Here is a 23,132-nt window from a genome sequence, read left to right as displayed (position 1 = left end):
GAGCTTTTTTAATTGTTGTCTCCAATTTCTGTTACATATGATAGTCTCTTAAATGTACCCAAACAGAAATTTAAGAGGAAGTTTTATGGCCTAAATGTGCATGTCAGTTCAAACCATTATTTAACATTATTTTACAGCCATTACAATTTCAAGATCAGAGAATATTATAAGGGAATATATTTTACGGGAGAAAATGATCTAATTTATAAGCTATAAAAGTAGAGGTTGATAATTTAAGCGAGCTTTCTAAACAGGGCATAATACAGAAATAAGATAACTGTAACACATGAGAAAGAAAGCCCAGCATAGTTCTGTTTTTAATTTTCCTAATATTGCTGTTTTACACAGTTCACTTCACTTTCAATCGGAAAACACCTACAGATTTGGTTTTTAGCAAATATAAGAACCAAACGGATGCTGAACAAAAACCATCACAGAAAAATCAAACTGTTATCTAATTGATTCACAGTCAATAAACCAACAATCAGATGGCCTCTTTATCTCAAATATGACTGCAGTTTGGACACATCAACAGTTTCCAATGGGCAGTGGCAGCTGGAATCTACAAGTTTCAAATGGACAAAAACAGTTTAATTTTCTTTAACCTTTTGCCCGCATTATCTCTTTGTAGATGGTTCTAGCAGACTGAATGACTGCATCCAATAAAAGTTCCAAGTTATGAGTAAATCTGATCAAAAAGTTACACAAAAGCACATTATCAACTAATAAGAAACATTTCAAGTTTGCATAAAAGTAAAAGTGAAATAACAAAGATCCACTATGAAGAGGTCAAAGCAGAAAATAAAAGTTACGGTTCCGAGGCAAAAAACAGGCAAAATTTAGGATTTACATGATTACATTTGACCTTTGTTCAAAGGATTTTACAATCGATACATGTCGAATAAGGGTGCGGTGAAGGTGTCGGCCAGCAGGGATCACCGTTCTCTTTAGCACAGCTACAGATGAAATATATTGATATTTAAAATGTTCCAATCCTGGAAGAATAAAATCTTTGGGTTTGTGATTAGCCAGTGAGTGATATTTATAAAGATTGTTGGGTTGATTAAAAACATGAGCCAATTATGAGGGTGTGAAGTGTGGACTTCATGTTAAATATTTATGCCCATATTTAGGACAAACGTGACTTTTCTGAACAGTGGAAATGTAACTTGTTGAAACACCATTCTAGAGCCACTATTTGTTCTCGCTCTGCTGTGATCTTACACAGTTGATCACTTCTTCTGTCCCTCTGAGCGCTGCTCATGGACAACATACAAAGCTAGCAGTCTAATGTGCTTTGCTAAACCTTTAAATTGTAAAGATCCCATGTGTTCATTTCCAACATGAAGGCAAACACACTAAAGCAACTGAGTGCCAATGGTACCATATGAACTATTTTGATGACGAGTGGGACCAACGTTCCCATAAATAAGCTCTATACAAAGAAAGAATGCAGAGATGTCCCACATCCCCTCATTCTGTGTCCACCCACTTTGTCTCAGTCCTATCCGACCAGTAGAGGAGCTATTGCTCTGTATTGGTGACGATGGCGTAGATTATAACTCCAATAATGATGGCGCCGATGAACACGGCCACCACAGTTGCCACCACTTTCATCCTGTTGTTTTCTGTTCTTTTCTTCTGTTTCACCTGGTTGGCCTTCTTCTCGAAAGTTTTGCTCTGTGGGGGAAACACACAGATGTTCACATGCAAGTGGTTCATTGTTAAACTGTGGTCCTTAATGGGATCAACAAACAGCCCACCTTGAAACTCTACACCATTCAACTAGAAGTTAGCAAAAAAGATCCAGAATTTCTCTTGAAAACGTTTCGCCTTCTATCCAGAAGGCTTCTTCAGTTCTGAAATCGCTGGGGAGAGAGCTTGAAAATATAGTTATATATATTTCAGAACTGAAGAAGCCTTCTGGATAGAAGGCAAAACATTTTCAAGAGAAGAAACCCAGTCCAGTTGACAGAGAAAACTACCTTGGATACAATGACCTTGATGATTGAGAATCTACACAGACATCCTGAATTTGTTCTCTTTGGCAGAACTAAAACCAGTCAAACGATGCCAGTAAGAGGGAGCCACATTTAAATGAAGCTGTTTGACCAAAGCAATCAGTTGAAGCAGCTAATGTGCTGATCAGAGGGCAGCACCACATTGGTCTACTATAATAATTCAGCCACCATCGTGTCATTGGAGCTGCTTTAAAAATAGCAGCTGATGCCAGAGCAGCAAACTGCTCAACATGGGAGCGACACGACCTGCCTGCTGACCCCAGAACGGACATGTGCCTGCTGGCATGTCCTGGACTCCCTCAGCCGTACCCGGGACACCAGCTTACTTTATTCATCTTAGGGAACAATAGGAAATGCCTCTCTAAAAATAGTGCCATCAAACACAATCAGGATGTAAATTGTACATTTGTTTTCCTGAGCAGCTCCACCTAAGGAGTATTTATAGTTCTGAATATGACGTTTCCTGCCCCAGATGTCTGTAGGTTAATCAGCCCCTGTTGGAGCTGCAGCTCCATCACAGCAGCTTACCTTTGCCAGCAGCTGATCAGCTCGATCCTCCAGGTCATCCAGTTTGCCAGATCTCTCGTCAGCTTTATTCAGGTTCTCCAGCATGATGACCTTCACCTCCTCCACCTCCTCCTGCCTCTGCTGCAGGCGACTCTTCCCATTCTCCTGCCCAACAACACGGCGCCATCAAAAAGACCCAAACACATGGAAGAACTTAGATTCTTGATTGTGACAGCCTAATGTGGCTTCAGGTTAACGTAAGATGTTTGGACGTCATCTGGAAAATCCTCCTCACAGAGGACCAGAAAATTAGCAAAATCTGGAGGAAAAGCATTTCCTGTTATAAAAGATTGTGGTGAATTTTAGCTTGACAGCTGCTGCTGCACAGTCTTGCTTCACAATCGTGTGATCACCAACAGTTAACAAGCACCGTTTAAACTGGTTTGTCCAGTTTTAACACAACCATCAAAAACACTATAAACTCCTGTTTGCCTGTGAGAATGAAAGATTTCTTTGTTGAGTTGCTGGATTTAGAGTTTCTCCCCACACGTGTCTGATACAGATCTGCCTTCATGGCTTTTTGATAAAGGCAGCCGACACACTTCCTGCTGGGGTTTGTGTTGAATCAACACTGAACCAGACAGACATCCATTAGTTGAAGTAACGTACTTCTCAAATGAGCCTCTCAGAAGTGAAGGTGAGCCGCTATTTAGAAGGGTTAATTTCAGATGTGCGGCGCTGTATACTCACTTCTTCATGATGCTATTTCACTTTTAGTTTGGTTTTGCTGTGGACTGAGTGTCTCTGGTTGGTAACATGAGCAGGGACCGTTTGCTTCCCCCCCAACACATCAAAAACAGGTTACAACCAGACTGGATGGCTGCTTATTAACTAAAAGGAGCAGCAAGAGCTTCTTTCCACCTATCTGATAAATTTCCATGTAACAACAGTTGTGGAGCAGGATGTTCACAGTTCACATTAACCTCCAGGTTAGGAGTGTCCTGACAGGTCTCCTTCACCTTGACCCCATGAGCCACGCACGGAAGCTGCCATCTCAAGAGTCGACAGGAAGAGGAAACCAACAGAAAGAACAAAACAGCTTTTTCTTCTCTGAACCTTTTAAAACTGCAGCTCAGACATAAATTCATGTGAAACAGTTTTTATGCCCGCACCGCCTCAGAAGGACACATATCTCAGTTGTGGCCCCCAAACGTGTGTTTGAACAATAGTCGTGTTTAAAATTCCACCCATGGAGTCTAGAACACAGGAACTGTTGCCCATTGCAGTTCCCCTCCTTGTTTCCTTCCTTCTCTCCCTCTCTCTCCTTCTGCCAGCATTCTTATACCTGGCATATCCATGGAAACCACACCCACATCATATAATAACAAGGTCATTAAAGCATTGCCTCATGTTTGTCCAGTTCAAACAGAAGAATCTTCTGTTTTTAATGAGCTACGTTGATTCACATGAATTGAAGGCTGACATGTAGATTCCTGATTGTGACTGAAGCCAAAACTGCATTCTTGATTCAGGACTTCAGCTAAAAAGATGTCAGCAAAGCTGTGAAACAATTCTTTTATTTGCTGCACTTTTTTCTGCTGTAGTGCTTTTAAACCATATCAACAGTGCAGACTGACTGACTGCTTAAAAGACTGATAATATATTACATGCACATTACTTGCAGAACTTGTCTTTTGTCTGTTTGTACAAGAGGACAACAAAACAATAAGATAAAATACATTTCCATGTGCTTCCATTACTAAACTCTTAAGTCATGAGCGTTTTTTGTTGTTGTGTTTCTGTTCTGTTTGTAACATTGTGCCATTGTGCATGTTTATTGTTTAAAATCTTATTATTCAGCAAAATATCAGGCAACATAAGTTTTACAGACAGCAAATGGATTTAATTTGAGTTCTCCTTTAACTCTGAATACGGTACATTACTTGTAGTAAAAAACAAAACAAAAACAACAGTATTATTTTGGACTCAACACTTAAGTACCCTAAAATACATTTTTTCTAGAAGAAACGCTTGCGTGTTGAGCCTATAAAGACACACTTTATGATCGGTCTAGTAAATATTAACTTTGTTCTGTCTCACCATGTCTGTCGTCTGTTTATGTCCCGTCTGTTACCGGATCTTCAGCATCTAAAGTGTAATTCAGCAGAGCTGCGGGTTCTGACCGGGTTCTCAACGCCTGTTTTAATCTCTTTTCTTCTTCTACTGTCACTTTCACTTCTCGTGAGCAGCGCTCGGTCCACAGCTCTAGACAGCCAGGTTATGGTGCGTTCAAGTGATTCCCGAAAAAAATAATACTGTGAGAAAACGAGTGACGACACAAACATGCCACACCGCGGAAGTGAGATCACGTGATCAGAGGTCCCGCCCGTCCGGACATGTTATCGAATATCAAGAGACAAGACACTTAAACTAGGAAATAGCGCCAGTGGTTCATATTTAGTCCTGTTTTTTTTTTTTTTTTTTTTAATTTTGCTTCGCTTTCATTATTCCTCACATTTAGCAACGTGTCGGTTTACTTTTTACTTGACATCATTTCTTGCTCGGTGCCTTATTTATTTATTGGGTTATTAATTAATCTATATTATTTAAATGATATAAACAAGAACAATATAAATCGGTCGGTCCATATACACGTTAAATTCACATCTTATTAAACTAAATTCACTTTCTTCTAATCAAACAACATTTGTTGACTCTTGTCTTGTTGGGGTGAAGGAAATGTCATGGTTGTGTTATTAGCTATAAAATAACAAAACTGTTCTGAAGTGAGGGGGCTGTCTGCTGAGGACAGACAGAAGCTGCTGCATGAATATGTGTGCACCAACTCAGATGCTGCGCTCATCATATATCCTAGATGAAAGGATGTAAAGACAGCAGCTCTAATAATTCACCAAAAAGGAGTTTTGTGTCACCGTCAGGTTTGCAGAATAAACGGCCCTGCAACTCGATGTTTACAGGCTTTTACAGTTGTATCAGACCCTCAGGGTTCAGGTATTATGATATATGAGTTAATGTGATGACATGATAATGCTCTATTTTCATAGAACAGTATTGTTGTTGTGGGGTAGTTCATATTCAGAATTATACTGAAATGGAACAGGGTGGTACTGCAACGTCACAAAGTACATAATGTGTAGTTATTTATTATATTAACAACACAGGTCTGTTTGCTGCACATAGTACAGTTCTAGTATTCTGCTTCCTGCTGACACTTCCTGCTTCTATCATGGATTGGTGAGGCCGGAACAAATGAATTGTCGCTAAACCTAAATTACTGCAGTGTCATGGTGTACTTCAGCTCCTGCAGTACTTTGACACACTGAGGAGCAGCTCTGATGGTCATTTCCCAGTCAGGTCATGGCTCAACAGGCTCTTCTTCTGGGAAATGCTGAAGCAACACAAAGGCCACATTCAGTTACATCCATCACATCATTGTCTCAGCCTCATGCCCGGACCACACACTCACATCCACATGACCTCAATGGTTCGCGTTCCCAGCGCTGTTGCCAACAAAACTGAGCTTTCAGAGGCTTTTCTCTGCTAGTCTGGCGGTCAGAGATGTGCCAAATCCACCACAGCTTTATTTCTGACTCACGACCTGTTGACAAAACAGTGGAAAACTATCCTTAATCAGGATACATGTCAGAACCTGTTGGATTAGTTTCCTGCAGAATGGAACATGTCAGCTGTGGATTGTGGGCATTTCCCTTACAGTGAAAAAGGAAGCGAAAAATATTTAAGTTATTTAAAAGTCTTGTCTATCCACAACAGATGTGCGCAGACACGCCTCAGCAGCTGCCTTCACGTGTCCGCTGTGCCCACATTTGACTGAAGTCCCCAAACGCACCACGACCACAGTGGCTCTTGTGTCTGTGGCGTTCATGAACATCGGGAACATCCATAAGTAAACGAGGTTGACTCATCGTCACCTGTTATGGTAAACTCGTCGGTGTCTCTGGCGTCATCTAGTGTCGGTTTTTTATGTATACATTTATATTTCTTTCTTTATCTGTCAGCTAGGCTAGGCTTGTTTTATTCTGTTCGTGCTGAACCTCTGGTGTTTCATTAACATCTCTTAGTAAACTGGAGTAGATTTTATTCACAATGGGAATTCTCGTCCATTTGCACTGAGATAAAGATTCTGGATGGCTGCAACTGATCCAGCTCAGCTGCTGGTCTGGGGTCAGAAATGTGGGTCCCTCACTGAGGACCACTGCTGTTTTTACTGAATTTACTGGATGTGAAGTGACAGATTACAGCGTGGTGCCTGTTTTGTGTGAAAACAGCTTCACACTGAGCAAAAACTGCAATCGACAAACATATAATTACAAAAACAAAATTATAAAAAACAAAGGAGGAGAGGAGAGGAGAGGAGAGGAGAGAGAGGAGAGGAGAGGAGAGGAGGAGAGGAGAGGAGGAGAGGAGAGGAGAGAGGAGAGGAGAGGAGAGGAGAGGAGAGGAGAGGAGAGGAGAGCAACCATGACCCAGCAGGGTGAGAGAGGCCTGTCGGGTGATCATGTTTCTGCAGCCGTGGCTGCTCGCAATGTTAATGAGCAGAAACTGTTCCATAAATGTGAGGAACTGCTTGTGAAATTAAGTGGAGTCTGTGGTGAAGACACAGATGGGGAACTTCTGTGTTTTCATTATGATACTTCGGTTGTATTCTAAAAAGTCTGCAATTTATTCTAAGCGGTTCTAACAGTTGTGTTGCATCAAGGGAACGGTAAATCTGTACAGGCTGGTTTATGTTAGGTTGTTGTCATTTGTAAAGCTTTATGATCTTCTTAACACTTTTGTGATATTAAATGTCAGAGAAAATGTGTCCACAAAGAAAATAAATAACATTCATTAACATCATTTTTCTGTCCTGTTAGTTGTTTTAATTCCGTGTGAACCAAATGACAGAGTAATTTATTTTATGAGAACCATTTCAAACCAGAAATTGTCTCCATTAGACATTTTTAGAATTCTGAACATATAATTTTAATGTGTTCTGAAATATGACTGACCTGCTGCAGCCTGCATTGAGCATTAAGCAGACCATTTGGGACAGAATAAAGAAGAGTGTCAAGCCAGAATAAGAATCTAATACACCTACTTTAAGCATGACTAATAGAGTCAAAAGTACAGGGAAGGACACGTAAGACAAATACATTTTGACAGTAGGGCCTGTTGGTCAACAACAGTTCAGCGGGGGGAGCCAGAGAGGCGCCCATCACTTTCAGCTGATTGGCTGAGAGTGAATTAATTAAAACACTGAAAACAACTTATAAAGTTCAATGATGATGTTATCAACTGATTATAAAGATTAGACAACAAGAACAGCCTCCTTGACTTACACTTTAAAATTGTTTTTGTTTATGTAAGATTATATAATTTATTACACGCTTATTGAAATCACAGCGGAAAATGGTCGATAATTCACTCAGTTAAAGAAAACATCTACTCTGGATTAAGCTCGGTTGCTTAACCTTGTAGTTTTTAATAATGCAATCAAACCTTTACCAAAATAGAATGTTTATAATCAAACATTTTTGTTCCCGATGAACACTGTTCTAGACTTGGCAATGAATAACGGCAACGTAATAAGAAATTCTACTGCTCGAAGTAACCAGAGTGTGTTCCGTGAGCAGATCAAAGGCTCAGTGACCGGAAAAACTTGTTGATTCTACTTCCGGTTCAAATGCAGTCGAAAGGGTTTCCTAGGCAACCGTAATACCTTTTAGACACAACTGAACAGGTTAAAATGCAGCGTCAAATTATTGTACAGCATCCGTAAAAGTTTAAACGGTAAGTGAACTTTCACATTATTACTTTCGCCCACTTTTTAAGAAAATCCCCAAACTTTTGATTGCGACCACATTACTTATATCTATAACTGATAAACGTATAATTTGCACCCCCCCCCCCAAAAAAAAAAACATAAAACAAAAAAACAAACAAAACGAATTTGTTAAAACTTTATGAAACTAAATAACTGCTATGTTCAGTATTTCCCACCAAAGATGTGTATTCCAGAACTTGAAGTACTAAAATGGAAGGGGGGTCCCCTAAGTCCCTCTCACAGGTAAGGCCTAGTTTAGATTTTTACTGTAATAATTTCTGGGCCTCTTCATGAATTCCCAGTACAAAGACGATCCCAGCATAATACCTTTTTCTAACTCAATTATTTTGTTGCAAAGTTTGGTAACTAGTCCTGCTAGTAACACGTTCACAAGAAAAACTAAAACATATGGCTTCACTAGGACTGGTGGGTCTGACCTTTCTATGCTTCAGCAACAATGTCCAAGAAATATTTCTGCAAATTTGTGGCCTAAAATAAATGGAGGGAAAAAGCTCCAGTCATATTTACCATTATTCAAACCTGACCTCATGCAGCATAGGAACAAAGTAAAGTCTAAGGATAGAAGCTTCAAATTATAACCTTTCTATGATAAAAGGTCAAAGGAGCTTTTATACAAAGCCACATACTATATTACAGCTATGTTCCATTTTATTACAACTGCCCACTGTATCTATTGTATCAATTAACTTCAACCGCAATCAGCAACTATGGAAAGAAATCCAAAATATAAGGTGAGATAACAGTCATAATTTCTGTGGAATCACCCGTAACTATTATTATTGTAAACTTCTCCTAAAAAGACTGAAAAATATATATATATATATATGTGTGTGTGTGTGTGTGTGTGTGTGTGTGTGTGTGTGTGTACACTGCTCAAAAAAATTAGGGGAACACTTTTTAATCAGTCAAACGTCTGGGATATTGATCTGTCAGTTAAGTAGCAGAGGGGGTTGTTAATCAGTTTCTGCTGCTTTGTTGTTAATGAAATCAACAACAGGTGCATCAGAGGGGCAATAATGAGATGGCCCCCAAAACAGGAATGGCTTTCCAGGTTGCAGCCACTGATACTTTTTTCCCTCCTCATCTCTTTTGGCTGATTTTTTACTGTCTGACTTTCTACTGCTGTAGTTATTCATTTGGCTTGGATCAACATCACTGTTGATAGCATGGTGCAGTACCTGGATGCTACAGAGGATGCACAAGTAGTCCAACTCCAACATCGCTGTTGATAGCATGGTGCAGTACCTGGATGCTACAGAGGATGCACAAGTAGTCCAACTCCTCCATCGCTGTTGATAGCATGGTGCAGTACCTGGATGCTACAGAGGATGCACAAGTAGTCCAACTCCTCCAGGATGGCACATCAATACGTGCTGTTGCAAGGTTTGCTGTGTCTCCCAGCACAGTCTCAAGAGCATGGAGGAGATTCCAGGAGACTCCAGGAGAGCTGGACAGGGCTGTAGAAGGTCCTTAAACCCTCAGCAGGATCGGTATCGGCTCCTTTGTGCAAGGAGGAACAGGATGAGCACTGCCAGAGCCCTACAAAATGACCTCCAGCAGGCCACTGGTGTGAATGTTTCTGACCAAACAATCAGAAACAGGCTCCATGAGGGTGGCCTGAGGGCCCGACATCCTGTAGTGGGCCCTGTGCTCACTGCCCGGCACCATAGAGCTCGATTGGAATTTGCCGTAGACCACCAGAATTGGCAACTACGCCACTGGCGCCCTGTGCTCTTCACCGATGACAGCAGGTTCAACCTGAGCACATGCGACAAACGTGAAAGGTTCTGGAGATGCCTTGGAGACCGTTATGCTGCCTGCAACATCATTCAGCATGACCGGTTTGGTGGTGGGTCAGTGATGGTCTGGGGAGGCATATCCCTGGAAGGACGTACAGACAGCTACAGGTTAGATAATGGCACCCTGACTGCTATTAGGTATCAGGATGAAATCCTTGGACCCACTGTCAGAACCTACGCTGGTGCAGTGGGACCTGGGTTCCTCCTGGTCCAAGACAATGCCTGACCTCATGTGGCTAGAGTATGCAGGTAGTTCCTGGAGGATGAAGGAATTGATACCATTGACTGGCCCCCACGTTCACCTGACCTAAACCCAATAGAACACCTCTGGGACATATGTGGTATCATTTTGTTACTAATACATCACCTACTTTTTATCAGGAAAGATATTCAAGATCATTTTCCCCCCGTTTAGATCTGATGTGTTTTCGAAGTGTTCCTCTAATTTTTTTGAGCAGTGTATATAAAAAAAAATCTCTTCCTCACCCTCCTGGGCGGTGCCTCTTTCCATCAAACTCGGGTCCTCTCCTTTCTGATGTTGCTATCACTTGGGATTGCTACATCTATCACCACCACTGTCTTCTGGTGTTTATCTACCACCACTATGTCAGGCTGATTGGCCACCACTGTCTTGTCAGTCTAGATCTGGAAGTCCCACAGGATCTTGGCCTGCTTCTTCTCCAGCACTTTTGGGGGTGTCTCCCACCTGGACCCTGGGATCTCCAGTCCATACTTAGTGCAGATGTTCCTGTACACTATGCCAGCTACCTGGTTATGGCGCTCCATGTATGCTTTGCCTGCCAACATCTTGCACCCTGCTGTGATATGTTGGACTGTCTCAGGGGCGTCTCCACACAGCCTACACCTGGGGTCTTGTCTGGTATGGTAGACCCTGGCCTCTATTTCTCAGGTGTTCAGGGCCTGTTCTTGTGCAGCCATGGGTAGTGCCTCTGAGCTGTCTTTCAGTCTGGCCTTTTCCAGCCACTGGTAGGTTTTCTCGATATCGGCCACTTCCTCAATTTGTCAGTGATACGTACCATGCAGGGGCTTATCCTTCCATGATAGCCCCTCAGGCTCCTCCTCCTTGGTGGGCTTTTGTTGTCTGAGGCATTCGCTCAGCAGCCGGTCAGTGGGGGCCATCTTCTTGATGTACTCTCGGAGGCTTTTTGTTTCCTCCTGGACAGTAGTTTGGACACTTACTATTACTCGCCCCCCTTCCTTTCGCTCCTTGTACATCTTCAGAATGCTGGACTCAGGGTGAAACCCTCCATGCATGGTGAGGAGCTTCCTTATCTTGATGTCAGTGGCTTGTATCTCTTCCAGCGGCCAAGGTATTATGCCAGCAGGGTATCTGATTACTGGCAGGGTGTAGGTGTTTATGCTTACCATTTAGCTGACTTTTCAGGGTTTGCCTTAACCTCTATAGGTATTTAGCTGTGGCTGACCTCCTAGCTGCCTCCTCATGGTTACCATTTGCCTGCAGGATCCCTAGGTATTTGTAGCTATCCTACACATCTGTGATGTTCCCTTCAGGTAGTTCAACCACATCAGTTGTGATCACCTTTTCTCTTCTCCTTGATATATGCTGCATCTGATGCTGACCCATGAGTCATAGGCTTTCTTGTAATCAATCCAGGCAGTGCACAGGTTGGTATGCCGTGTCATACAGTCCTGGGCGATTGCCTTGTTGACCAATAGCTGGTGCTTGTCACTTTTGGTGTTGTTGCCTATGTCTTTCTGCGCTCTGCTCATGTATTGATCCATGTGCCTGCTGATCTTAGTCGCTATGATGCCTGATAGGAGCTTCCATGTGGTGCTGAGGCAAGTTATGGGCCTCAGGTCCGGCCCTGGGTTAGCCACTCTGGGTGGTTCCCTGATGTTAAAAGCTGGTTCATCTGTGCTACCAGGCGTTCATAGAGTGCAGTCAGCTTCTTAAGCCAGTAGCCGTGGATCTTATTGGGCCCTGGTGCTATCCAGCTCTTCATGTTGGACACTCTTGTTTGGATGTCTGCTAAGGTGATGACTACTGGGTCTTGTTCTGGAAGTTGGCTGTGCTCTGACTGTAAGTCTTGTAGCCATTGTGTTGCATTAGTGTTGTGTGTTGCCCCTTTCTCCCAAATACTCTTCCAGTATTGTTCAGTCTAAGCCCTTGGTGGGTCTGTTGTCATCTTTCTGGGTTTGACACACACACACACAATATATATATATATTTTTTTTGTTTTTCCTTTTCAGGTTACAGAGATGAGTAAGTATCCTAAAAAGGATCTTAAAAAGAAAGAAGCAGAGAAGATGGAGGTGTCAGAAGCAGAGATTAAGGGGGAAGACTACCGGTACCTGTTTTCTACAGAGGAACTGACTGAGAGCGAGAAAAGGCAGTTGAACAAACGGACCGTTAGAGAACTGGCAAAAGATTCTACAAAGGCTGCTGCCAAGGAAGATGAAGAGAGGAAGAACAGATGTCACATGCCGGAAGAAAAGATAAGGAAGGTGAGTGAGAGGTGTCACATAATTGATAGATTTTTCAATTGATTGAACCCTGTTCTGACAAGCCCACACACTAGACAGAGCGAGAGAGAGGTGGATTTTGTGTAACTTAATCAATGAATCAATACATTTTTGTTTTTCTTTTTTTACCTTCTGTCATTGAATAACCAGTTATGTTGTTCTCTCCCCTCTTTTCATTTTAACCCCTCATTTGCCCCAACATTTGTCTGCCCTAACCCTTAACCCTTAACTCTTAACCCTATCTCTAAAATGAACCCTTATCCCTTAACCCTAACACTAACCCTAATCCTTAACTATTAACCCTAACCCTTAACTCTAACCCTAACCCTTAACCCCTAATCCTAACTCTTATCCCTTAACTAACCCCTAACTCTAACTGTAACCCTAACCCTAAACCTTATCCCTTAACACTAACACTAACCCTAACCCTTATCCCTTAATCCTAACCTTAACTCTAATGCTAACCCCTAACCCTAACCCTAATCCTAACTCCTAACCCTAACCCTTATCCCATAACACTAACCCTAACCCTAACCCTAACTCCTAACCCTAACCCTTATCCCATAACACTAACACTAACCCTAACCCTGACCCTACACCCTAAACCCTTACCCCTATCCCTAACCCTTAACTTTAACTCTAATCCAAATCCCGAACTCTTAACCCTTTCCTATAACCCTAACCCCCAACCCCTAACTCCTAACCCTAGCTGTTGAAGCGCTGTGTTATTCTTCCTGGTCTAAATGAAGCGTTGTGGACAGCAGAGAATCACAAAGCTTTGGATGAGTTTATTATGGACACCACAATCACAACGCTGCTGGTTTACATGGACAGTGATGGAAGGCTGCAGGTGGCCTCTTCTGCTCCGTTACTGGTATAGAAGACATATTTATTTCATATTTGGCACATTCTTGTCTGATAGATATTAATGAATGTGTTTGTGAGATTTTATTTAGAGTAATAAAATATGTGGAGTATTGTTTCAATATAAATTAAGTCTGTTTAATTGTAGTTGATGCAAACATTCAAGTGATATTCCGTTTGCTAATTTCTTAGAAAAAGTTTATTTAGCTGTAAAGTTATACTTGATTCCTTCAGGTTCTGGAGCACCTGTTCTACTTTATTCGCCATCCTGGAGCCATGATTACAGATAAGAGCTTTAACAAAGTTGTGCAGTGTGGGAGTGTCCGCGGTGAGCCAGTCAAGAGGTTTCTTCAAGACCTGACTTGGTTGCATGCTCCAGCTGTTGCCCTCAGCACCTTCTGGGACAAGAGCAAGAAGGACCAGCATCACCAGCACATGCATGACTTCCTCACATTTCTCTCAGGTGTGTGTCTCAGAAAAGAACAGTTGGTTTAGTAAAACCTAACTGTGTGACAGTGTTCCATCTTGGTGTCTTGGGTTCTCTGCCTTGAACACTGTTTATGCTCTGAAGACAAAGACCAATTTTGCAACATCTAAAATTTCCCTTATTTCTATCTGCATTTTTGAAAAGATGAAGCATATGAGGAGGATGGAAGGACAGTTATGAATATCCCAGTAGAATGTCTACAGTTGAGCCCAGAGGAGGCCAGCAAGGACAAGCAGCTTGTGGAGAGGCTGGAGGGTGAGTTTACTGTGTTCACACATTCTTCTAATTTTCAGATGCACCTTTATAAGGTTGTTGGTGTTAGGAGTAGGTTTTTTCCTGGACCCAAAAGCAGATCAAACACAGTGGGAGCAATGTCCAACACCAAAATTTTTATTAAACGGTCAGTTCAAAAGTCTTCCTGGACTGCAGGAGAAGCACTCATCCAGTCTTCCGGGGTGCACAGAGAGGTCCAGAGCGAAGTAAACTCGAGAGTCTGCTCCTGCGCCTTCTTCCCTCCCTCCAGCAGGGCGGTATGGAGACCTTGAACAGGCAGGGGGAAGCGTTACTACGAGTTCTAACAAACATGAAGAAACAGGAATCAGCTCTACCATGGAAACACGATAGCTCTCCGACACTGGCAGACAGGTGCTCCGTCCTTAAATAGGTGGCTGATGGAGATTGCTGACAGGTGCATCCGGCTCCTCCACACCCCCTGCAGGAAGAAGCAAGCAGGACCACAACACACGACCCGGAACCGTGGACCCCAGTAGTTGGTTTACATCTCCAATCATAGTTATTTTTTCCCTTTTTGCCTCTTCCCAGTTTTATTTTTTTTCCATCATCACAAGTGCTGTGATGAAACTTAATTTATCAATCAATCAATCTTTATTTATATATATAGCGTCTGTAACAATCAAAATTGTTTCTAGGCGCTTTACAGAATCCCAGGGCCTGACCCCCAACAAGCAACAGTGGCAAGGAAAAACTCCCCTTTAACAGGAAGAAACCTAGAGAGAGAGGAGAAGGGGGAGGACAGGTAGAGGAAAGAATAGAGAGGAGAGGAGAGGAGAGAGGAGAGGAGAGGAGGAGGAGAGGAGAGGAGACCATTTCCCGGTGGGGTGACAGAAGCCTGTCAGGTGATCATGTTTCTGGACCCCGGCAGCCTCGGCCTATAGCAGCATAGCTAAGATGTTAACCTAATGATTAGATGACCCCCTAAGTATGATAAGTTGTCTGTCTATGATAGTAACTGGGACTACGGAATTAGTGACAATAAGTCTAATCTTAAAAGTAGAGATGGAGTCAGCCTCCCATACCTGGACAGGAAGCTGCAGCATTTTGGATCAGCTGGAGGCTTCTTAAAGAGTTGTTTGGACACCCTGATAATAACGAATTACAATAGCCCAGCCTGGAAGTAACAAATGCATGGACTAACTTTTCAGCATCATGCCACGTCAGTAGTTTCCTGATCTTTGTGATGTTCCTCAGGTGAAAAAGGCACTTCTAGAGACTATTTTGATGTGTGAGTTAAAGGACAAATTTTGGTCAAAAGTTACTCCAAGATTCTTCACAGAGAGACTAGATGCTAAGGAGATACCATCTAGTGATAATGTGATCTAACCTATCCCTGAGAGGTTCAGGACCAAACACCATGACCTCAGTTTTTCCTGAGTTAAGGAGAAATTTGAAGACATCCAAGACTTTATGTCTTTAAGACAGGCCTGAAGCTTCACTAACTGCTCTGTCTCCTCTGGTTTCATGGATAGATATAGCTGAGTGTCGTCAGCACAACAGTGAAAATTTATTCCATGCTGCTGAATAATGTTTCCTAAGGGAAGCGTGTAAAAGGTGAAAAAGATTGGTCCAAGTACAGAACCTTGTGGAACTCCATGGCTAACCCTAGTGTATGAAGAGGGAACGCCATGGACATGAGCAAACTGGTATATATCTCATAAATATGATCTAAACCAGTCTAGTGCTGTCCCTTTAATACCAATCATATGTTCGAGTCTCTGTAACAGGATGCTCTGATCAACTGTATCAAAAGCAGCATTGAGGTCCAGCAGAACCAGCATAGAAACCAGTCCATGATCTGAAGCTATAAGAAGATCATTAGTAACTTTAATAAGTGCTTTTTCTGTCCTGTGGTGAGCTCTTAGCCCTGACTGAAACATCTCAAACAGGCAGTTTCTCTGCAGGTGCTCCAGTAACTGAGTCACCACCACCTTCTCAAGAATTTTAGAGATAAAAGGAAGTTTGGATATTGGCCTATAATTTGCTAATACATCAGGATCCAGTGATGGTTTTTTAAGCAATGGCTTAATCACTGCCACCATGTAGGACCGGGGTACCTTTCACTAATTAACAGCAATTAATCTTGTACTTGGATTTCTGAATTTGCAAAAACGCCTCAGAAATGTATATAGAGGTGAAGGAGTTTAAGGGCTCATTAGAGACCCTGTATGTTCCCAAAGTCAGCACATCTGGATATGGTCCAGTTGTTGGGATGGCCTGGTTAGCTTTTTCTCTGATAGCTAGAACTTTATCAGTAAAGAAGCTCATGAAGTCTTCACCACTAAGGAAAGAAGGGATACGTGGATCTAAAACACTGTGACTCTTGGTTAATCTGGCCACAGTGCTGAAAAGAAACCTGGGGTTGTTCTTGTTTTCTTCAATTGAAGAAAAATAAGCTGTTCTAGCCTTATGAAGGGCCTTTTTGTAAACTGCCAGACAGTCTTTCCAGGCTAAATGGTAGCTATCTATTTTACAAGAATACCACTTCCTTTCTAGTCTTTGCACTTTCTGCTTGAGGGTCCTAATGTGTGAATTATACCAGGGGGCACACCTCCTCTGATTTACTATTTTCTTTATCAGGGGGGCAACAGAATCAAGCGTGATTCTCAGTGAGGTTGCTGCACCTTCACCAATAGAGTCAACCTCTGCAGGGCTAAGATTATAATGATTGATTCCCGGAGAAGCACTTGGTGGTCCTGGGATAAGCACAGGGATCACTTCCTTAAACTTATCAACAGCATTAGACACCTGCTATAGCAAGATTGTGTTCTGAGTATAGAAGAATCCTTAATCATAAATGTAAAAGTGATCAAAGAATGGTCTGACAAGAGTGGGTTCTGAGGGAACACTGACACATGTTCTACCTCAACACCGTAAGTCAGAACTAGATCAAGGGTGTGGTTGAAGCTATGAGTTGGTTGGTTTATCTGTTAAAGGAAACCAACTGACTCAAGTTAAGAAATGAAGCCATTTCTAAAGCTGTCATTTATGACATCTACATGGATATTAAAGTCTCCAATAATAATGACTTTATCTGCTCTGAGGACCAAGTCAGATAAGAAATCAGAGAACTCAGACAGGAACTCTGAATGTGGTCCAGCAAGGGGCTGATATACAACTACAAACAAAAGTGGCTTTTCTGCCTTCCAGTTCAGATGGGTGATGCCAAGAGTCAAGCTTTCAAATGAATTGGAACCATGTTTTGGTCTAGGATTAATTAATAACTTGGAGTGATAGATTGCTGCCACTCCCCCTCCTCGACCAGTGCCACGAGGAATATGATAGTTATGATGGGTAGGAGGAGTAGATATATTTAAGCTAACATACTCCTCCTGAAGCCAGGTCTCAGTTAAACAAAATAAATCAATGTGATGATCCGCTATCAGGTCGTGCACTAACAGGGATTTACACAAAAGAGATCTAATATTTAATAGTCCACATTTAATTGTGATGTTAGTTTCTCCAATTTGTTCTTTGGTATTAATTTTAATAAGATTATGGTGATTGACCGCTCCCCTGCTCAGAGCGCTCCCCTGCTCAACAACAGAGACTACCTCTATAGTGTTAAATACAGTGTGTTATTGTTGGTGGATGAGGGTTCTATGGAAGCAGCAGAGAGGTGTTTAAGACTACAACTCTGCATCCTGGTCTGAACCCTGGTTTGTCAGGTCACTTTTATGTACATTTAGTTATTTTATTCTACATTTCTTCTGTTTTCATTGCTTCTAAAGGAAAAAAACAGATAAAGTAACTAGTATGTCACAAAATTCAGTGGAAAAGGAGAAAATGCCATTTCATAAAAGCTAGGAGTTCAAAATTTCCACTACAAATGCTGAAAGAAGCGCACACATCTTCACAGATCTATTCTGGCCATGTTCAGTATTCCAGGAAACACAATTTTTCAGTTTACAGAAGCTTTTTGAGGTGCATCTGCAACTAGTTGCTGACATATTTTTCATAATTTCAGCTGCTATGATCCACTGGACAGACCAGGTAAAGGAAGCACTGACGGACCACAAGCCTGGTCCATCAGTGCTGAAGAAAGGTTGGGGCCCACTGCAAGAACTGAACTTGTGGAAGAGTCGCTCCACCAAACTGTTGGACATCGACAAGCAGCTGCATAGTCCAGAGGTCAAACATGTGCTGAGCATCCTGCTGATTTTCAAGTCTGCTTATGTTCAGCGCTTTCTCAGGCTGACAAAGGAAATCCAGGTAGGAATAATGTGAAATGAATGAAGCAGGACAGTTTTGCAACAGATGCACAATACAGATTCAGATTCAGATTCCTTTATTTGTCCCACAACGGGGAAATTTACAGTGCAACAGCAGCAAAAACACGCAGAGAAAAAAATGAAATAAGAACAGAAAATATATAAAAAAAAGAATATATATAAATATAATAATCCAAGATAAGTGGACACATCAGCCTTTTGTATACTGTATTTGTACATAGTACAGAGAGTGTATACCATATACATATTAGAATATATAATATTCAGTGTGTGCAGAATGGTTGAAATGCTATTAGAGAATTGTAATGTTATTGTGTGAGTCCAGTGGTAAAAGCAGTTATTTATTTATGTCTACTAGTCTGCAGACTAGCGGGCATTATGTTTATTGTGCAGTCTGACAGCAGCCGGCAGGAAAATCTGCGACACCTCTCCTTCACACAGCGAGGGTGGAGCAGCCGCTCACTTAACGAGCTGCCCAGTGCTGTCAGGGTGTCCTGTAGGGGGTGGGACATGTTGTTCAACATGGATGACAGCTTAGCCATCATCCTCCCGTTTCCCACCACCTCCACTGAGTCCAGGGGACATCCCAGGACAGAGCTGGCCCTCCTTACCAGTCTGTCTATCCTCTTCCTGTCCCTGTCTGTGATGCTGCTGGACCAGCAGACGATTCCATAAAAGATGGCTGAGCCCACCCTAGAGTCATAGAAAGTCCTCAGGAGTGGTCCCTGCAGAGACCTCAGCCTTCTGAGCAGGAACAGTCTGCTATTGCCCTTCTTGACAAGGGTGTCTGTGTTGTGTGTCCAGTCCAGGTTATTGTTTAGGTTAACACCTAGTTACTTATACGACTTCACAGCATCAATGTCCATTCCCAGGATGTTCACTGGTGCAAGCGGGGGGTTGTTACACACCACTAGCTCCTTGGTTTTACTGGTGTTGATCTGGAGGTTATTCCGCAGGCTCCAGTCCACAAAGTCCTGAATAAGTTCTCTGTACTCCCCATTGAAGCCCTTCACCCTCACAAACTGTGGTCTTTTTATGAGGTAGTCCAAAATCCATGTTGTGAGGTGGATGAGAGAAGCGCCGTACAGTCCTGGTGGGTACGGTGTTCTCCAGACAAAAATTAATATAGTCAGTGATGCAGTGGGTGAGATTGTTGTAAGATTGCTAGACTTTTCATCATTTCATCATATATTTATTATCATTACTTTGAAAAACTGGGACGTGTTAGATGATTTCCTGTCCAACCTGAGAACTAGAACCTTATTCCCATCTTCTAAGACCCCAAACCCTGATCCCAAACCTCAAGTCTCCTACAGAGTTCTTTAGTGAGAAAGGCTTCAGAAGCCAAAAGATTAATGTTTGATTTCTTTGCATTTCCTGTTAATTGTTTACTGTTGCTCCTGGTTCTTTTTTGTTTTATCTTTTTTGCTGATTGTAGAAAGTTACACATGTATTCATGGAACATTGATTTTGTTTGTGCTTCCTGTGTGTGTTTTGCAGGATCACAGTGAGCAGGCTGCAGTAAATGTGAAATTCTTGTCTCTGCTGAAGAAGCCATGTGAGGAGCTGGAACAGCTCAAACCCAGTGAAGTTGCCCCGAAGATGAAACGCATTATCAATCTCATTTACACCATCTGGGCCAACAACCACCATTACAGCAGCAATGAGAAGATCAGTGATCTTGTCCTCATGGTTGCTGCTTTTATTTCATTCTAAGCACCATTACAACAATTCCAAGTGTCAGACTGCTCAAGCCTGGAGAGAAAGTGACAATGGGGTTGTGTGGTCCTATTTTACAGGTGACTAATGAGATCATCCGTCTGTGCACACAAAGCATCTCTCTGGATCAGATCTTTGAGGGTTACGTGTCATCCAGCAAGAGAATTCTCAATGACTGCATCTGGTGCTGCCAGTCCTGGAGGGAGACTTACTGTAGAGCTTCACAGATTCAACAAAAGTACCAAAAATTACAGCATTTTTAGCAAATAGATACATTTTTGACTTCTAACTTACTATTAAATAAAAATTCACCATTTTTTTTACAAACCTGAAACCATTTAGTCAACTCAATTACATTTTAAGCTGCTGAGTTCTAACTTTGCTGAACCCAAAATTTGCCCAAACCTTGGTGCTTCTTCAGAAGTGCTGCTCCTTTTGTGTTCTCTGGCGCTGCTCCTGATGTCCCCTCTGTCTCTGCTCCTGTTGTCTGGTCACGGAAGGTTTTCTTCAAAGCACTGGAACCTGGATGACACAAGCTTTTTTGTGGTGGTTGACGCTTCCATTCAAAGGTTTAAAGAACTGCTTGAGGTGAATTTATTAATAATTTTTCATGCTGAAATATAACTTACTCAGGCTGTCTCCAACGAGACATTCTTTAAAATGTAAAAACTAAAGGCATGAATATAGGAGAAAAAGATCCTCCATGTGTGGCTTTCAATCCACATCTGGAATGCGACCCATCCTTACAGAATATTAATAAAATTGTAGGCTGACTTGTGTCTTATTGAAATATTTTGCTGACATCAATGAGTTAGTCGTATTTCACATAATTCTTTTGTTGGTGAGATTTGTCTCCTCTGCTATCAGGTTTGTGACTGTCAGCATCAGTTTGCTCGCTGGGAGGATGGTCATCAGAGGCCCCTGCCCATCTTCAGTGGCTCCCAGGGGCCAGAGTTTAGCAGTGCCCTCCTGGAGATTGAATGCAGCTTCCACCTCAGTCTGCAGAAGCTGCGGTCTTGTGATAAAGCCATCCTGGACATCCTGAACATCAAATGGTGTAGCGAATTCAACAAGTAGGTTGTGTTACACAGGACTTGATGGAGGGTACAAAGATGCAGCAGTGTGGGATATTCATGTGTTTTATTTTGTACACAGGTTTTGTGTGACGGTAAATGATCTGGAAATGATGATGCAAACCCTGATCACTTCCATTTTCTCCACGGTGTTCAGCGTAGAGGAGGGTGTTCGGCTTCTGGACATATTTGAGCCTTTGTCCACTCGAGAGGTAACGGAAACACTCACTTGTTTATTGAAAGCACATCAGTGTGACTCAATGGGTCTATGTAAATAAGTAACAGGTATCAGCCCTTTCAGAAGGTGCTAGATCATCAGGATTGTCTGAGTGACTTTACAAAAGTGGGTGTGACCTGTGGATCCTCCACACTCAGCTGATCTTTTATCTCTTTCAAATGGGATGGCTGCATTTTTGTTCTTGGCTACAACAAATCTGACATTCCAGAACAAACAAATCAAAAGCCAAAAGTTTAAATATAACCAGGCAATGTGAGCAACAATAAGTAAAAGTAAACAGATAACTTGTGTGACAGCTTCAGTCAATCTGGAAACTTGATCTCATTAAGAAAAAAAAAGAAAAAAAGATCTCATATTAACTAACTGACAAGAGCAGATATTACATTAGTGTAGTGGAGACCATGTAGTGTGACCATTGCCTCCTAAATGTGCTGCAGTGGATGAATAGTTTGTATTATATGAGCTGCTATTCATAAACCATTCTTTTTTCTCCACCCACTCATAATCTTCCATTATCCTTCTGCTCAGGCTATGAAACGTACATTGCAAGAGAAGGCGGAGGAAGTTTTTAACATGTTTAAGAAGCAACTACGAATGGTTCTTGATCAAACAAACAAGAACATTTCATTTCCTGAGCAGCTACCGCAGGTTGCAGACGTGGTCCAGTATATCAGAGACTCCAAGCATAGTTTGGCCAGACCTCTGGAGGTGGGTTTGCTGAACTGCTCACTAAGGTTTTCTATTTGGTTCTGATCCACACTGATAAAAAACTCTCCATTCTTTTCTTGTCCAGGTGCTTTGGAAAGCTGGCCTTCTCTCAGAGGTGTGCACTGGTGAGCAGGTTCTTTACACCCACAGCCAGACAACTCAATTTCTGGAAGAAATGGAGAGGAAAACATTTGCTGATTGGAGCCAGAACCTGGAGGTGCAGTACTTGAAGAGACTGGAGCAGCCCCTGATGGTACGCTGCAAGGATAATATCACAAAGCTGGACCTCAACTTTGACAAGTGAGTTAGTTGCCATTACTATATGCTGTACATCTATGCCTGGTCTATGGTTCCTGTTGCTCTTTCACTGTCGCACAGCCACAGAAGAGTTCAGCCTAAACTCTCTCAGAGCTATGCTGTTATAGGCCAAGGCTGCCAGGGTCCGGAAACATGATCACCTGACAGGCCTCTGTCACCCCACTGGGTCATGGTTTCCTCTCCTAGCCTCCTCTCCTCCTCTCCTCCTAGAAGACTCCTCTCCTCTCCTCTTCTCCTCCTCTCCTCTCCTCTCCTCTCCTCTCCTCTCCTCTCCTCTCCTCTTCCTCTCCTCTCCTCTCCTCTCCTCTCCTCTCCTCTCCTCTCCAAGGGAGTTTTTCCTTGCCACTCTCCTCTCCAAGGGAGTTTTTCCTTGCCACTGTTGCTTTTCTGGGGTTAGGCCCTGGGATTCTGGAAAGCGCCTTGAAACAATTTTGATTGTATAAGACGCTATATGAATAAAGATTGATTTGATTTGAGAGACCTAACTGTGTTGTGTATAAG

The 23,132-nt window shown here is 42.3% G+C and overlaps 2 protein-coding genes across 2 annotated transcripts in view; one reads left to right on the top strand and one right to left on the bottom strand.

Annotated features, from left to right (window-relative positions):
* Nucleotides 1–299: 299 nt before the first annotated feature.
* Nucleotides 300–4,913, bottom strand: vamp5 (vesicle-associated membrane protein 5). The gene is made up of 3 exons (XM_057033294.1): nucleotides 4,629–4,913; nucleotides 2,550–2,693; nucleotides 300–1,680 (listed from the first exon to the last, which is right to left on the bottom strand). Exons 1-3 carry the CDS (start codon nucleotides 4,629–4,631, stop codon nucleotides 1,525–1,527), a joined length of 303 nt encoding a protein of 100 aa, XP_056889274.1. The 5' UTR covers nucleotides 4,632–4,913; the 3' UTR covers nucleotides 300–1,524.
* Nucleotides 4,914–8,219: 3,306 nt separating this feature from the next.
* LOC130525914 (dynein axonemal heavy chain 2-like) overlaps nucleotides 8,220–23,132 on the top strand; it is a 46,145-nt gene continuing 31,232 nt past the window's right edge. The window contains 13 exon segments of the mRNA XM_057033215.1: nucleotides 8,220–8,339; nucleotides 12,426–12,680; nucleotides 13,408–13,572; nucleotides 13,797–14,025; nucleotides 14,194–14,304; nucleotides 18,311–18,555; nucleotides 20,076–20,267; nucleotides 20,375–20,532; nucleotides 20,795–20,882; nucleotides 21,162–21,367; nucleotides 21,450–21,579; nucleotides 22,134–22,313; nucleotides 22,399–22,613. Coding sequence (XP_056889195.1) covers nucleotides 12,435–12,680; nucleotides 13,408–13,572; nucleotides 13,797–14,025; nucleotides 14,194–14,304; nucleotides 18,311–18,555; nucleotides 20,076–20,267; nucleotides 20,375–20,532; nucleotides 20,795–20,882; nucleotides 21,162–21,367; nucleotides 21,450–21,579; nucleotides 22,134–22,313; nucleotides 22,399–22,613 — 2,165 coding nt within the window. The 5' untranslated portion in view covers nucleotides 8,220–8,339; nucleotides 12,426–12,434.

This window comes from Takifugu flavidus, chromosome 5 (genome assembly GCF_003711565.1).
Source record: "Takifugu flavidus isolate HTHZ2018 chromosome 5, ASM371156v2, whole genome shotgun sequence".
NCBI lineage: Eukaryota > Metazoa > Chordata > Actinopteri > Tetraodontiformes > Tetraodontidae > Takifugu > Takifugu flavidus.
The sequence above is the reverse complement of the archived record's forward strand: the minus strand, read 5'-3'. Positions and strand labels throughout refer to the sequence as shown.